General features: G+C 48.6%; 2 protein-coding genes across 2 annotated transcripts; both read right to left on the bottom strand.

The window, feature by feature from the left end:
- Window positions 1-1,781: 1,781 nt before the first annotated feature.
- Window positions 1,782-6,716, bottom strand: LOC308047015 (glutathione S-transferase theta-1-like; the record flags this gene model as incomplete). Its single annotated transcript, XM_080355220.1, has 5 exons — window positions 1,782-2,134; window positions 2,673-2,849; window positions 3,415-3,565; window positions 4,236-4,323; window positions 6,605-6,716. 5 exons carry the CDS (start codon window positions 6,714-6,716, stop codon window positions 1,934-1,936), a joined length of 729 nt encoding a protein of 242 aa, XP_080211346.1. The 3' UTR covers window positions 1,782-1,933.
- A 1,079-nt stretch (window positions 6,717-7,795) lies between these two features.
- Window positions 7,796-16,887, bottom strand: DDX51 (DEAD-box helicase 51). Its single transcript, XM_080355599.1, has 16 exons — window positions 16,864-16,887; window positions 16,299-16,660; window positions 15,653-15,891; window positions 15,388-15,538; window positions 14,524-14,669; window positions 14,114-14,185; window positions 13,830-13,936; window positions 13,288-13,396; window positions 12,596-12,741; window positions 11,923-12,115; window positions 11,182-11,297; window positions 10,974-11,090; window positions 9,961-10,062; window positions 9,429-9,492; window positions 9,081-9,215; window positions 7,796-8,256 (listed from the first exon to the last, which is right to left on the bottom strand). The coding sequence occupies exons 1-16, from the start codon at window positions 16,884-16,886 to the stop codon at window positions 8,230-8,232; spliced, it is 2,109 nt and encodes a 702-aa protein (XP_080211725.1). The 5' UTR covers window position 16,887; the 3' UTR covers window positions 7,796-8,229.
- Between the last annotated feature and the right edge of the window lie 239 nt (window positions 16,888-17,126).

Genomic DNA, 17,126 nt, shown 5'->3' with positions numbered 1-17,126 from the left:
CAACAAAAAAGGGAGAAGCTGGGGGTTGGGAATCTGGGAGTTGGGCGAAGCACAAACGTGCTCATGGGAGGGTGTGCGGCGAGGCTGGGCAGGTCGGTGAGGCAGCAAAGGACCCGTTTTGCTCCAGCCGTGCGCAGAAGCCCGGCTGGGGCTGTGGGGAGCTGCGGGTTATAGAGAAAGGAAGCGGTCAGCAGTTCAGTGTAAACAGGCCATTTTCTTTAGACGTAGCACTGCTGGCGAGCTGCTACAGCAGAGCTGCAGTGCAGCGTCTGCAGGGGTTGCTGCTCGGGCACCAGCCCTGCGAGCACACTCGGGGCCAGAAGAAAGCTGCTGTCACCAGTTTTGCTGGCTGGAGTGCAATAGACCATCCTCAACGGACTTAACAATTAAAATCAGGTAAGAAGATGAATATCTGCTGCCTGTGTCAACACCAAAACTGCAAGAGTTTTGGGGCGTGTTCTTTCACTGCTGATGTTTAGGATTTCGTGCAGGTTGGAAAGGCGGAAAGTAAAAGGGACCAGTCTGCTTGAGCTCAGCCTGCAGGGACGTGTGTTGCAAGCTGTGGTTCATGGTGCCCTTTGCAACTGAAGGGCAGGTTTATTCAGGAAACAAATGCAGAAAAGGCAGCTGGCTCATTCCCCAAAACCAGTAAGGTCCAACTGAAAGGACGTCCGAGAGTGGTTTGAGCAGCTCCTTTCACCTTTCTGAGGATGGTAATAACTCGACTCGCATTAAGCTGACACCCAGCACTAAGCAGCCAGCTCTGGGGATGGTGTCACCAGCCAGCAGAGACAAACGGACTTCCAGTTACAACCAGAGCTTTACAAGGAGGAAAAAACAGTTCTGCAAACTGGAACCCTCCTCATGGCTCGTACCTGGAAATGGGAGGTCACAGTGACAGGAAGGCAGGAGAGGGACAAGGACAGGAGGGTGTGAAGGGCACTGCACAGGTGTGGAGGAAGAATCTGTAGCCGCTTCATTTCAAAACCTGATTACAAACCCAGACAGAGCTACAACAAGTGGTAAATGTAATCATTAATTTTACTGGAGAATCAGATGTGACAGGACAACAGTGGGACATTGACTGCGTTTGGGACATCACACAGCTCCCTCTGGCCCAGCCATGGCAGCTCTTGTCAAGCCCGGCTTGAAGGGATTCCATCAGCTGACAAAGCTGCTCGGGGACAGGCCAAGAGCACCGATCCGGTTTGCAGAGGGAGATCGTGGGGTTGGCAGCAGCTTCACCTGGAAAAGCAGCTTTTCTCAGCTGCCAAGGCTGTTCTTTATAAAGTATGACATGAGTGTATGGCTGAGGATATATATTAATGGGACCAACCCCATTCTTCCCAGAAGCTGGAGGTCTCATATGGGTACCCACACAGTGCCCTGCTCCACGGTGCTGTGTCTCTTTACTCGCACAGCTGAGGCAGCAGCCGGCAGTGGCCAAGTGCTCCCAGAGCCCTGGCAGCGTCCCCACCAAGGGCTGGGTCACAACCCATCCCTCTGTTGAAAAAGCAAGAATCTTCCAGCTGAGCTTGTTGCAAAGTGAAAGCCACTTTCAATTATTTTACTTGTTTCAGACAAATCTGCTCTGTCATACCCTCAGTTGCCTCTTCTTGTAGTGCTGTGACCTGGAAAACTCAAACCAGGGATGGAAAGGGCAATTCTAACTGTCCCCAGTTCACATATGGACCAAATCACCTCTGTCCTCAAGCAGATCTAGTGATGCTGGAGCAAGAAAGAAAAGCCTATAGGGCTGCAGCTCAGAAACCTGTAGTGGCCAAGAGGGGAAAGCAGCTCACTACAGTCTAAGATGTAGGTTTTTTCCCTTCTGAGTTGTGGAAAGGCTGTGATTTAAGTGCATTTTGTGAAATGGTGCTTCTGTATGATTTTTAGAAGGAATGCTGAAATACTGCAAAAAGCCTACACCATTTCACTTGACCAGCTTTAGGAACTCTTGCTTCATATACTCCCGCATCTCGGGGGCAACCTGATCAGCAGTCAAGTTCTTAACATTCAAGAGTGTTTGATGGGCTTCCTGGAAGAGCTGCTTCCCCACTGCTTCTTCCACCCGCTTGCGCCACGCTGCCAACTTGGGCCTCTCCTCGAAGATGTTGTGGTCGGTGCCCATGAGCTGCAGGGAGAGCAGGAGAACCCGGGAGTGAGTCAAACAACACACTGGCCAGTGATGGGAGCAGACTGGAGCGCGAGTGTGTGTTTGGCTCAAGGCAGCAGACAGTCGTCACGTTAGGTGGAGTTCATCTCCGGTTTTTAGCTCGTAGGAAGCAAGTGGTGTCACCCTCAGCAGCTGCTGGCCCTGGGGACATGCAGCGGAAGAGCTCTGCTGTGGCTAACCCATTAATTGCCTAAAGCAGAACACGGAGGTCCACGCACACTAGCACATCTCTTCCAAATATCTGTACTTTCTCTGCCTAGTTTGTAATTTATCTTTTTTTCTGAGGACCTTTGTCCATGCTATCTCACCAAAGTAGGTGTTCCCTGGCAACCTCAATTATGGTTAAACTCAAAAAGGAACAAAATTTAACTCTGCTAAAGAGTTAAGTGCAGGGACAAAGACCTGCCATGAAAGGTTGCTGGTGCAGCAGTCACCACTGCGCCTGGTCTGTCCCCAGCCCAGCGTCCACATCCCACAGGCTGGGGTCATTGCTCACCTGCATGAGCTCCGCCACTGCTACGAGATCTGCCAGGGAGACCTCTTTGCCTGCAATGAAGGGCTTGTCTTGCAAGAACTTCTCCTCAAACTGCTTCAGGACAACATTCAGCTGTTCAATAGCACGTTGCAGGCTCTCTGGAGGGGCCGGCTGGCCGGTGACCAGAGGCAGAAACACCTGGCAGGGAGAAGGAAAAGTTGCTTTTTACATGTTTCCCTCCAGACTTAGTCTGCTCCCTGTCACTGCCACCCTCTGAGGATCCCTCACCCGCCATGCCTGAGAACAACTGGTGCTGCTGATCTGCGTTGGCATTTTAACATTAATGTCCGTCTTCTTCATGCCTGCCCTTGTCTATTCCCTAGAAAGTCTGAAATTTCAGCCACAGGAGTCTCCTTTCCAGGGAAGGCTGAACCATCAGCAAGCAACTGCATTTTGTTTTCCAGTGGGAGGTTCTTTTTTCCCATGAAGCTGGGCAGAAGGCAATGAGCTGTGACTGGTGTTGGCTGCTCACCCGGGACAAATCTGCTCTGGCTCGCAGTGCATGCAGAGATGTGGCTGCAGCATGAGGTACTCAGGACACTTCAGTTAGGCTTGGCTGAGCAGCCAAGTCAGTTCCAGATCTAGTTTTGTTCCTGTCTGACACTTGGCTTGTACATGTGTGCCCTGCACACACAGGAGGTCCTTCCTGGGCCATTGCACTCACAGCTCTTAGCACTTAGTTTTTAGTATATGATGCTCTTACCTTCAGATGGAACACACTGCTCTCCTTCTCACGAATCGCGGTGTGCTGCCAGGACAGGTACTCATCAACTCTGGCCCTTTGCTGCAGGTCAGACGGGTACCAGTGATCAGGAGTCTTGAATTTCCGCGCCAGGTACAGGAGGATTGCGATGCTGCCCAGAGAGCAAGGCAGACTGGTGAGCTGTCACCTGAGACTGAAGCACCTCATCCTTTCTTCTTCCCCCGGATTTTGCACTGCTGGACCAGCAGCAGCACAAACCTGATCTGAGTTGGGCAGAAGTGCAGGTCACACAACTGCACATGAGTTTGTGCTGGCTTGACCAGCGGCTCGTGGACAGCATCATCTGATATTAATACATCAGCCCAGCGAGACAGATATGGGCTGCTGGTACAGTTATTCCATCCACATTTTTGAGCAACTATGAGCCACAGGCTGAGTCTGTACCAAATCTGAGCTTTGTATTGGCCGGCCATCCAGCAGCATCAGATTTACTGCACTGAACTCCAGCCTCCAGCTGCAGGCAGAGAGCAGGAGGACACCAGGACAGGTATTTTGGCTTAGAAACATTGCTTACATGCAAGCTAGCTCCAAGCAGCAGCTCACAGATTTTTCCACGATCAATGCTGTTTGAATGGGTTACATGGAAAGCTGCTCTTGAAACACACGTCTATGTTATGTACAAGTGGAGCAGATAGGAAGGAGTCCAATAATAGTCACTACCAGGGCTGGAGTCCCAGCAGAGAGCAAACAGCTCACTGGCAGAATCCGAGCGTTAGGAAAAACAACACTGCAGTAGGGGTTGGAGCTTATCTGAGCCTCACCTCTCTGCTAAGGTGAAAGAGCCGTCCTTTAACGCAGGCACCTGCGTCAGGAGATTCACCTTCTGGAACTCCTCCAACCTGTGCTGCCCTGCGGAGGGACATGAGAAGTTGTGCTTGGCAGTGATGTATTGTACAAATACAGTCTTGTTAAAGTCTATTAGCAATCAAAAAGTGCCGCAGGGTGAATATAGGGTTTGCTCTACGATGTTGCTTACTTGCTTATTGCCTGCATACCAGAACCGCCTCTCAACAGAGGTCGGAATGGTGAGAAGTCCTTTAATACCAACAGCACTTGCCAACTCAGGGCTTTATCAGCAATAAGTTTGTGCCTGGAGGTACCTGTCTGGTACGCACACAGAACACCGAGCTCCTCGGAGGTCAGGGAGCTGGGTATTGGAAATGTGAACCACAAGGACTGGGAGAAAGCAAGGGATATTTGGGTTTTTTTGCTGGGAGATAATGTAACTTATACTAAACTCTTCTTTTACTCCTCAGGTGATTTTAGTGATTCCATATAAAGCCATGGGTACTTTATTATAGATCTATCAATCAGCTCTTCATGCAAGTTTTGCATATCCTTTATCACAGCAAATACGGATTTGAGTTTGCTTTTAGGCTGTCTTCCAGCACTTGGCAAATGTGGTTAGTGACTCTTCCCCAGTCCCTTGGCTCACAGCCCATCTCCCCCACCCCTCTCAGAACGACGCTGGCATTCCCTGCACACGGTGTGCACATTCCAGGTCCTTGGGTGTCCCTGTGATTTCCACCCATTCTCACTCTTTCCACCCATTTCCTGGAGACTTACCCTGCCAGTAGCCCACGAGCTTCTCTGGAGGGAGCACATTTAACTCGCCAGCTCAGATCCGAGCACATTTTCTCTCACCTGGTCCTTACACCCCATGCAGTGACAGGTCCTGGGGCCGTATCCACGGGTGTGTGCTCATTTGGGGGCGGCGTGCCCGTACCCACCTGCCGAGCAGCTGGATGCTGAGCTGACCCAGCTGCAGGAACCCCCAGCGTGTCCCCATGGCGGGGTGAGCACACACTGCAGGAATGGGATGTACCTCTAGCATTCCCATGAGCCAAATTACACACCTTAATTCCCCTGACCAAAACAAGCACTGATGCCACAGGACGCAGATCTCTGGGAAACTGTGATTTAATTAACTTTCCTTCCTCTCAGTTCCCTGATACTATTATTTCAGTTGTTCCATTCTTCTTGCCTGCTGGTCTCCTCTCTTTGCACAAGTCTCACCACAAGTGCTTATTTATTGGGGAAGAAGGGGAAGAACACTAGATGAGCCTGTCCCCAGCTACAAACAGTAGCAACAGTTTTTCCTACCAAGACAAGTCATAAGAAAGCCATGGTAAGGTGCAACAATACACAGCTACGATGTGCAGGGGAACGCCCAGAGATGGAACCACAACATGCCTCAGGTTTCTTTGAGTCACAGGCTGGAGCCTTTTTCATTCCTTTATCAGTTTTAGCCCCAGGAACCTTCTCACCTTTCATTGTTTTTAAGTATTATGTGCTGTTTCTGTGCCTAGTTCATTACCTTGATTTCAAACCCAGCAGAGCTCTGGAAATGCTGAAGGATAACTTTTACCAGCTTCAGTTACACAGGAAGAAGATACAGATCTTTGGGTATCCTTTGGTGAAAACACACACTTCCTCTCAGGCAGGCTCCTAACAATTAGCAGTTGGTTTTAATACAAACCAAACCACCTTCCCTTCTTCACTTCTCAGTGTTCAGATCCCTGTCACCCCTGTTAATCCCTGCTAAGAGGAGACAAGCTGCTCTGCAGCAAGCGCTGTTGCTTACCAGAGTCCGAAGTTTTCTAAGTTGAATTAGAGAGCACAAATGGCACAGCTCTGCTGTCCTTACCCACACATGAACGTCCTACCTCTGCTGCTTTTTGTCTCCCATGTAAACACGGAATAGCCTCAGATCTATCCCATCCTGAGCGCTTCTCTGAAAAGCAGTGCTTTCTGTGGAGACTCTTTTTCCACTGGAGTGGGGCCGATATAAAAGTCATTCCAAACCTTTGAAGAGTCACATTTGTTGCAGAGGACTTGGTCTCACATTTGTCTCAGAGCACTGAGACTACTAGTCAAAAATCGGGGTTTCCTTAGGAAATTAGGTCCTGCTTTCACTTTAACATCAAGAGCCCTCTACAGCTGCAGGGCCACCCCGTCCTCTTGCAGCATCTCACACCCATGGGGCCAATTGAGTCACCGGGTTCCACCTGCGGCTCTGCGAGGGGAGCCCAGGGTCCCCACAGGTCTGTGCACAGTGACGAGGGGAGCAGCTGGGGGTCCCCGAGGTGCAGAGAACCCCACCGCCCCACCATCCCTCTGCCCCACTCACCCTTCAACAGGTCCACGTGCTTGAACTCGAAGGGGATGTTGTTGCTGCGGGCGAAGATGTAGACCGCCCGGCAGGGCTGCGAGAGCAGGTCCAGGTACAGCTCCAGCCCCATCCTGCTGCTGCCGCTTGCACCGCTCCGGACCCGCTCCGGGCACCGGCCCCGCGCTCTTGTGGCAGCACCGGCCCCTCCCGCGGGGCGGAGCCGCCGCCCCGGGGCTGCCCCACCGCGCTACCGGCCCGGCCCGGCCCCACCGCGGGTCTTGGCCCCGGGGCTGCCCCACCGCGGGTCTTGGCCCAAGGGACGCGGCCGGGAGTGGGAGGGCTCCGGCAGGGAGCGGGAGGGCTCCGGCCGGAGGGGCGGGCAGGGCTGTGCTCGGTGGTTTCAAAGAACAGGGGAGATGCGGATTCAAAGTTCCAAGCGAGCTCTGCCAGCTCGTGTTTGAACTTGGGCTCGGCTTCGCAACTGCCCAGGGAGCTTAGTGATAAGCAAAGTCAAAGTTAGGCTAAATCAATAGAAGTGCAGGCGAGGTAAATCTGTGCTTGGTTCATGGACATGCGCAGCTCTTGCGTAAGAGAACCTTTAGTTTCTGTTATTCTGGCACCTGCCCAGGACACACAAAAACTGCCTGAGTTATGCAATGGGCAGACACACGCTACCTCCCTGCTGTAAAACCACACGGTACTCCTATCTTTACAAGACGCAACCACCCTTCCTGACACCTATCCCTCCAACTTGCCCAGATAACATATTGCTAATGCTGGTGTATGTTTATTTTACTAAGTATTAAGCCAGAGCTGGACCGTTTCCTGCTGAAGATCTCGGAGGGCAGTTGCAGGCTCCAGCTATGCTGTAGCTTTAAGCATTCTACCAGGGCAGCTAAAAATAGGCAGTGGTGTGTGTCAAATACAGAGTTTTGGCTTGCAGTGATACTAGCCAAGCCCAGTATATTCACCTTCAACATCAGACATTTTAGCCTGCATTAACACCCATCTAACACTTAATAATACCTGCTGGTACTGAAAGTTGAAACAACATAGGCAAGGAAATACCAAGAAAAGCACAAAACTATACAAGTGAAAAATCCTTTCAACACTATCTCCATCCTTGTACCCAAGAATCTTTATTAGACACTGTTTTAAAAATATATATATCATCTATTTAAAAGTTGCAATGACTTTAGCCTAGAGCAGCTCACCAATCAACCCTGCTGTGGGCACCGTGCAGGTGTTCATGCATTTGCAGGTAGAGCTGCTTGTGCCGTCAGACAGAACCAGGAGCCGTCTCACAGCCCGCACCTCTGGAGAGCAGCAGCTCCATCAGGCCCCTGCTCCAGAGCTGCGTAGCAGCTCCATGGTGGTGGTTTCACACGTGCCAGTACATGATGCCAGGTCCTCTTTGAGATAACTGTATCTTTCTTTTTTTTTTTAAAGACAGTTACTGAACTCTGTTCACATTGTTCTTGAAAGGGGAAGACAACGTGTAACAGCCGACTTCAGATATGATAAGGCTGAGGAGTAGACCATTCCGGGACCATGTCTCCTTGCCATGCTGGGTAGCAGTCTGTGACAGATCCTGCTCAGCTGCTTCAGCGCCACAAAGCACGACCACCTCAGCTTCCATTCATTCAGGCTCGTTTCTGTGCTCGCTCGTTCTGTTCAAAATTAAAGTTGAGAAGGTGACTGAAGATGCGCTTGTCTCAGAGTCACACAGGAGGGACTTTGGGGAAGCAATGGGACAATTTAATAATCCTTTCTGCTCCAGTTCTCAAACACTGCTAGTCTGCAACTCAAAATCATCATTTTCAAGAGCAGATATTCAACTGGAGAACAGAACACCTGACAAATCATACAGCACAGTCTATTATGGAACCCTAGTCCACCCATTTGGCAAGTTAAATGTTGCCCCTGCTTTTGTCTGAAAGCTCCCAGCCTTCCCACTCGTGTATAAAGGAGGGCCAGCTAAAAATGCTTTCCTGGCCTGGAATACCCAACTTCTAGTCAGCATGAACTCTGTAATGACAACAGGTTCCATTTCTGCATTTTATTCGCCTGCCTCTGGGTAGCTGCCAAGATCCCAGATCCAAAGGTACCAAGAAAGGCAGAAAAGGAAACACCACGAACCATAGAACAGAACCATAGAATCATTTAGGTTGGAAAAGACCCTCAAGATCGAGTCCAACCGTAAATCCAGCACTGCTAAGTCCACCACTAAACCATGTCCTTAAGTGCCATGTTTACACATCTTTCAAATACCTCCAGGGATGCTGCCTACCTTTCTTTTAACAGAAAAGATCTTTCTGCCCTCCCCACCCTTTCTGAGTAATGATGCACCCAAAACCACTGCCCACACACTGCAATGTAAATGTCTCAGTAAAAGGATCCTGGATAGTAACACCTGTGCTAGCCATGACTTGCAATAAACTGCAAGCTGTAGTTTGATTTTTGTTTTTTTAATCTTCACCCCCATTTCAATTACCTTGACTGTCTTCTCAAGCTTACACAGAGCTTCCTCATATTGCTGCACCAGCGGCTTTAATGAGTTGCCCTTCACTGGGTGCTTCTTTACGTCTCGGATGCCGGCATCCTTCAACATCCGCAGAAACCTACGCTCCTGCGAAACAAAACCGACACGGGAGATGAGACATCCCACTCCCATCAGCTAGAAAACGAGCACGTTTTGGAATGTGCTGCCTAGTCAGGAAACACCTGAGGTCTCCAAGTCCAGAGCTCAGCTGGCTGGGAAAGGTGGGAAGCACTATGAACCTTACCTTCCTTACACCCCTCCATGCACCCTGATCAAACAAATCCCCCACCAAGTTCGCACCTGAATTCTAAGGACCAAGCTGAAAGCGACACCCACTTCTCCTGCACGAGCTGTTCTTCCAACTCTGAAAACACAAAAAGTAGCATCAGGTCAGTTTAGCCATTTGGTCACTGCCGCTATCACCTCCAAGAGTCCGATTCTGAAATTCTCCAGAGTTAAGAAAGTCTGAGTTTTTTAAGGCCAGCACAGCAGGACTGGCCACGTGTCGCACAGGATGAACATTGCCAGGGCTCATTTATAGCTGCTGAGCTGCTGCAGTTTTCTGATCATCTAGAAACCCAGCATGTGATTCTGTCCAGGACAGTATTTCTAGCTCCTGTAAAATACATTTTCCAAAATAGGGTGCTAGTTCTCCATTTCAATACTGCAATACATTGGTGATGCTACAAACTTAATTTTTATTAGAAAGCTATTTGCATATTAAAGTAAAAAACTGCAAAGCTAAAAACCCTTTTAAATGCACGTCACTTTTGCTAAATATTTCAAAGTAAACCAAGCTCAAACATCTTCCTGTTGTTCCCAGTTGTCTTACCGGTGAATATACGTCCTGATGAACTGTGGCGCATCATAGTTTATTACATAATTCACTCCTTTAATGTCGATCCCTCGTGCAGTGGCATCTGTGCTGATTAACCTGGTTTTAAATGTATATATATATATAGTCATTGTCAGATAACATCTCTTGCACTACACACACACACAAGCACACACACAGCACAACTCTCACTAATCTCCCTGTGGCCGCGGAGCACGGCAGCAGCACTAAGACACTCCTTGCTGTCCCGGGCACCATTAGCTGCCCGCAGACCCCGGAGCATCAACAGTCTTGTCACCTACTGCCGTGCATGAGAAGCTACTGTTTCCAGGTTCTCTACGCACTTGACACCGAAACAGTTCCCACCACACTGGATGTTACACACCCGTAGCTATATGAACATTCCATAAGGGCACTGAATACAGACAGAGAGGTGTGAAATTACAGTAGTCAAGGAGGAAATAAACACAGGGTTTGGATTTAAAAAAGAAAAAAATCCAGAAAATAAATATTGACCTTCTTCTCAGATACAGTTCCACACAGCTACCAAGATCACAAAGCAAGGCAAACACACGGATAGAAGTAAATCTGGATGCCAGTCTGATCAGAGATTTCTTTGGCAGGAAGCACTAATACTATATATAGTTCCAGCACCAAAATCCATTTTCTTCCAGTAAGTGCCAGACCCCAAGTACACACATTAAACTTGAGATTCACAGAACTGTATGTGTTTTGGACAACTATATGAACAAGCAGTTAAATTTACTGCTTGTTATAAAATAACGATCAGCAATTCAGATTACAGCTACATTAGAGAAGTCCAAATTACATGCAGGGTGAACAATTCAAAAGTCCCAAGTCCAAGTCTCACGTGCACTCTATAAACTGCTTCCTGCATGCCCTGTTTTACAGGGGATCCCTATTAACTGTGTTCTTGGTTCTACCTAGTTTTTTACACTGGAAATATCCTATGTTGAACAACATACGGGAAACTAATTTAAGACACTCACAGTTGTATTTTGCCTTGCTCAAATTCCTTCATGGTTCTCTGTCTCTCATTCGGAGATAACCGAGAAGAAAATTCAGCCACAGTGATTCTACCAAAGGCTTGAACCAGCAGGAACAATCTGCAGGTAAGTGGGATAGAAACAGTCACTTCATTACTCTGTAACATTACCTGACAGGTACCTACTAGAGTGATCTCATTTTTATATTCACCTGTGAGAAGCTTCTCTGGAGTTGGTAAAGCACAACACGCGGCTAAATTTCATTGTCAGCATGAAATGCAAGAGGAGCAAAGGCTTGGAATTCAGGTCACAAGGCACATAACATTGCTGCAGGCGACAGGAAAGAAGTTCAGAGACAAAAGTTACCTCTTGCCAAAGATGTCTTACTCTGAAAACCATTAAGTTTCCATGACCCACATAGGCTTGGATGTTTTACAACTAATAGCAGCAATAGCAGAGTCTACAACGCCACCCCCTTTAGAACAAGTCATGGAGGAAACAGCACAAAGTGGAGACGGGAGACCTGGGCTTTTCTGTTTGCGCTTCTCCATAGCAAGTAACAACACACGCTGCGTTCTTGTCTGCGCAGTGACCTGTAGCTATGTGCCTTGAAATGCATGTTATACATAGGGACAGCTGGAAAGCGGTACTACATTACTTCATACCTCCCTTCCCCATTGTTGGTGAACTTAATTCTGCATGAAGAAAGTTTTAATTAAAAAAAAGCAATCCAGTCTTAACCAAATGAACACTTAAGTAATAAAAACAAATGTGCAAAAGTAGAGGTCTATGGATAATAAATACCCCCAAACCCACTTTCACTCGGCACCTCTGTAATGCAAGGAATTGTAGGGAAGGCTTATTTTTTTATAGGGTAAAACCAGAAAAGATAATTCAGAGTTAAACAAATCTTCAAGTATAATTTATACAGGAGAATTAATGTCATACCTACCGATAGCCCCTCGGGGAGTGTGTATTTAGTGTCTTGTTCAGTCTCTGCTCCCTCCCCAAGACTTTTCTTCTCAGAATAGACAGACGTGAAGAGGCGAGGCTGGAATAAGTTCAGCTGCTGCAGTTTTTCCGGGTCCTGGGTGAGCGTGGCTGAAAACAGGAGTTTCTGTAAGGGTATCTGAGGATAGCAGGAGCTGAAATAAACAGCACAAGGAAACTGAGCTTTGAGGATGGGGCAAAGCAGTTCCTCCACAAGTGCCTTCATATGATATTATGAGGGAAGCAATTAACTCTTTTTGATGCTCTTATCCTGATCATTCCAACAGTTTTCCTTCACATCCATTACTCAGCTTGCCAGAGGGCATTACTAGAGTCACTATGCAAGTGAATCACTGACTTGCAATATCTGCGCCTTCTTTTGATGCTCCTTTAACCTGCTTCAGGAAAGCCTGGAGAATACAATACTGAGGCTTTGGTCTAGGAGACATCCTCTAGTATCACCTCTTCACTGTCTTTTTCAAGCTTTGCAAAAGCAGCTGCCTGGCTTGGGCAGACATTTCTCAGAGTGAGCAAGTTTTGGGAGTGCCATTGAGGGAGCAGCGTAAAGCAGAGCAGTGGCATCTAAGTGCTGATGTCTGAGCTACCCATCCAAAGAAACACATCTGGCAACTTACCTGGCTGCTGTTATAGGCCCTGGTTTGGTCCTTTGAAAAAGCGTGTTGGAGCCAGAGCCATTTTCCATTTGGAACGCAGCTTTGACAATTTGGTTCAGGCAGTTCTGGTGCATGTCATCAATCATACGGTCAGCTTCATCCACGATCTGATACACAAAGACAAAAGCCGCTACTTGTTAAATGCTGCCTGGCACTGGGCAACTTCTATTTTCTTTTTGTAATATTATCATTATCAAATGAAGGCAGAAGTTTCTACCCCAAAACTGAACTTTGCTTTTATTTCAGTGACTCGGTAGCCAGCCTGACATTCAAACTACAGACAAGTTCATCTGCACATGAACCTAATCCCTGTCTCCCAATAAGAGATACAAACCTCCATATCCTAAATAAGATTGCAACTCTGTTTCTGCACAGACTCTCATATGGTGGAAACTACTGCAGTCTGATAATTTAATCAGATCTTGACCAACAGGGCTTTGAGTTTGTGTTTGCAAGAGGCTAAGAGAGAAGGGGCAGTGGGCAGATACTTGGGTGTCACGAGTTGGAATGAAACATCTCGAGACTGTTGCCTGAGGATTCTGGAGACCAGGTCCATACAACAGAGATTATTTATCTACCATGCAAGAACAAAGCAGGAACTACAGCTGTAACAGACCTCACACTAAGATGGGAGACCTGTGGAGTCAACTCACCAGGAAGCGAAGCTGCGTCAGGCTGAACCCCGGGGTCTGGTTGATATGATCTGTGAGCCGCCCTGGCGTAGCCACAATAATATCAGCTAGGCTGCAGTAGCCTGTCACTCTGAAAGAACAACCAGCCCATCAGTAAGTTTCTCCCTACACTGTAAAGCATGTAACCAAGATCGCTGGTCAGCAGACCTTCAGATTTTCCTACTATTTACTTAACTGAGAAATAATATAATTCGAATATGTGCTTTACTTTGCGAGGCATGCAAAGGCAGTGCTGGACACTAACCCCTAATTTTAAATAAAAAACATAATTCTTCATTGCTCTTATAAAAAAAGCTTAGTTGCAGCAAAATCTCTTAACACTCCTTTGTACCTGTGGGTATAAAAGGTTAACATTTGCACTCTACTCAGCTCATCAAGAACCCCAAAATCTAATAATTATTGCAAGATAGCATGACACAGCTGCCTGTATTTTGACCTTCTACTTACTGAGATTAAATAGTTTACGATATCTTTAAACTTTATCAAAAGACTTTTTAACCTACTTTTTCTGCACAAGCATTTCCTGCTCCTTTGCAAAAGATTTCTGGCCAGTAATCAGAACAACCTTCAGACCTGTCCCGTCAGTGTAAATGTTGAACACTTTACTCACCTGAAAAGAGATGCACTTGGTTAGCCAGAACAAAAATTGGTTAAAGTAATACATTCCATTCCACTAACATCAAACCCACTGATGGGTCTTCAACCTCCCTCACAGAACAGCCAAGTCTGGACTGCACCAGCCCCTCCGTCGGCCCAGCTCTGCTCAGGGAGGTGAGGAGCCACATACCTGCTGTGCCAGTTCTTTGGTGGGCAGAACAACCAGAGCTCGTACTTGGCAAACTACTCGATCTAGCAGAACCTGCCAAAACAGAGGCCAAATGAGTCCCTGAAGGCAACGGGGAGAGAAGAGGGTTCTGGTATCTAACCTAGCAAGAAGAGATGGGCTTGATACATCCCCATGGAATTTTATGTCTCCATTTTACCCTCCCAAGTCCTCATGCTAAGCTTATCTGAGAAATGGAGTGGGATGCTGAGATGAAGGGGACTCATACAGCTCCCTCAACTCTGAGATAAAAACCTGCTGCTTTGCAGCCACAAATTCCTTAGCTTTTTGACCTACTTCTAAGTTCAGGTTTTGCTTGAACAAAAGCAACCCCAGCACCTTCCCAACAGGTATTTCACTGGGCATGAACTCACCTGGACTATGGGTATGACAAAAGACAGGGTTTTACCACTGCCAGTGGGTGCTGAGACACAGATGTCTTTGGGGCGATATCCTCCCTGCCCCATCAAATACCCATTGGATGCGCTCTGGAGAATGGCAGGAATCACCTCTGCCTGCACTGAACGAACACAGAAACAAACATTAATTACCGAGTCAACTGGGCTAAACCCAGTGCATCCAGACAAGCAGTTATACACAATGAATCTGTCTTCACATCTGTGCTGCTGTTGCTATAGACATGAGAGAGGAAGAAATCAAAACCAGTTGTTAAAAGAGACACTATCGGTTTTTGCCTGGCTCTTGTACACTCCCGGGAGCTCAGCACTGAATACGAAGGTTTCCCCCTCCATGAATTCAGCTACTTCTCATGCTCAGCTAGGACGTTACTCTGTTAAACGTTGGTTTCAACTCACACCTGTCTCCTTGTTCTTACGGTAGGATGGCACTGGACAGATTTAAAATCTGTGAATATCTGTCTGTAAGCGTCGTTTCTTTGAAATACGAACTACTCTTTCATCAACACAGAACATGCAACACAGCAACGCAGCCTTATCTGCCGAGGAGCAAAATGCACACCACCTATAGGCGCTGGAGTAAGTCAAGCTGTTACTTCAAGCCACCATATTTTGTGGAGCTACATTTATGACCAGATAACAGACTTCAATTACTCAGCTTAGATAAAGCTTTGAAATTAAATTGTTAAAACTGGTACGATCAGTTTGATGCACTAAACTTGGTTTTATGTTTTACTTCACTAACTACATAAGACACACAGCAAGAGACTGCAGGAACTATCTAAGTCAGTTTAGAAAGACATAAAAGCACGATCAAGGTACCTGGAAAAAAGGACTGTATCCCATTCATCTGCAGCTTTTTCAACAGCCGGGGATGAATTCCTGGGACATCTCCGACTGGAACTAGGTTATCCTTGATACGTTTTTGCACTAGTTTGGGTTGAGCAAGCCACTGTGGCAAGAAGGGCTGAACCTGAGGTGAAGGAAAGTAGAATAATAAAGCATTCCTGCCATCAAACAGGCAATGCCATACATAAATATGCATGTTCCTTCCTGGCCACCATCAAAACTCAGTCAAGCTAGTTACCTTCTGCACGGGCTTTTTGTCATAGTCTCCAAGAACCACCAGACTAGAGGGGGGAGGTTTTGCTTCCTCCTCTGAGGCTGCTATGGATGGCTCATCCTTTGTGCTTTGATTTCCTTCAGCTCTTTCACTGTCCTCTTTCTTCCTTGTTTCAGCTGCCTCTGTTTCCTCATCCCTCTTCTTCCTTTTAGAAGACTTCAAGTTGCTTCTGTTTTCCTGCTGTTTGGTGTCTTCTTCAGAATCTGGAATTTGGATAACAGGAATATAAAGCTACAGGTCAGAGCGTACTACAGAAAAGGGATGCAGGGAACACTTTACAATGTAGGACTTAAGCAACAACTTCCAAGCTCCTCTTTCTTCCTAAATCCAAGTGCAAACGCCAAACATTTCTTTGTTACTATGGAGGCAACTGAAGACTGAGGTGACACGCTTCCCTCCTTCCCTTACACTAAGCTGATCCTTGAAGTTTACAATATGGGGCTTTCCCCTAAAAAATGGAATTACTTTGGGGACATAATAAGCACAGGAAAGCAACATTTATCACCACGCAAATTCGGCAAGTTACTCGAAGGGCAAATTATGTCTGTTTCTCTGTTGAGAACTGTTGACCACAATGAAGTGAAATCCTACAGCCTCAGTTTATCGTTACCTGTTCCAGTTCTCTCTTGCGGCGCTTTGGATTTTCTTCTGTTTTCTCTTTTCCTCTTGCAGGCAGTGCTGCCACCTGCTGCCTCCTCGCTGCCCGCCCTTTCCTCGGAAGAGCTGCGGGGCTGTTTCTCCTCCAGCTTCCCCCGGGCCTGCGCACGGGGCCGCCCCTCGCTCCCCTGGTTCCTCTTTCTCTTTCCCCCGCCGGGCCCAGCCCCGGCCCGTTCGCCTCCATCCTGCTCGGGCTGCGCCTGCTCCCGCTTCTTCAGCTGCCGGGCCCTTGCCTGCTGCTGCAGCCGCTCCAGCAGCACCCGAGCCCGGTTCTCCGCCTCGGCCCCGTCCCGCTGCTCCTCATCCCCGCCGTACCTGGAACGGCGCGAACCTCCTCAGGCACCCGCCGCCCGCACCGGGCCCGGCCAGCCAAGCGCCCCCCACCCGAGCCCGTGGTGCGCGGGGACGCCGGGGAGCTGCTCCCGCAGCCAGACCCGGTCCCAGGCTGGGCCCGAGTCCCGACCCGGGCCCGAGTCCCGACCCGAGACAGATCTCGGCAGCGGCGGGACCCCCGGTACCTGTTGATGCAGAACAGCGCCATGGCCGCGCCGCCCGGGCGCACGGAGATGACGTCACGGAGACCGCGTGGCGCGCGGCGGAAGGCTCGAGAAGGCGGGGGGGGCGGTGCCGCGCGCACGCTGAGGGGAGGAGGGAGCGCGGGAAAGGGAACACGAGTGGGACAGCAGTCCGCTTGTCGCGGCTCCTGCGGCACCGGGACAGCTCAGCATCGCCCCGGAGAGGCGGGCAGAGGGCGCGCAGGGACAGCACAGGCCCCGGCCCG

This window comes from Nesoenas mayeri, assembly GCF_963082525.1.
Source record: "Nesoenas mayeri genome assembly, chromosome: 17".
Classification (NCBI taxonomy): Eukaryota; Metazoa; Chordata; class Aves; order Columbiformes; family Columbidae; genus Nesoenas; species Nesoenas mayeri.
This window is presented reverse-complemented; position numbering and strand designations above follow the sequence as displayed.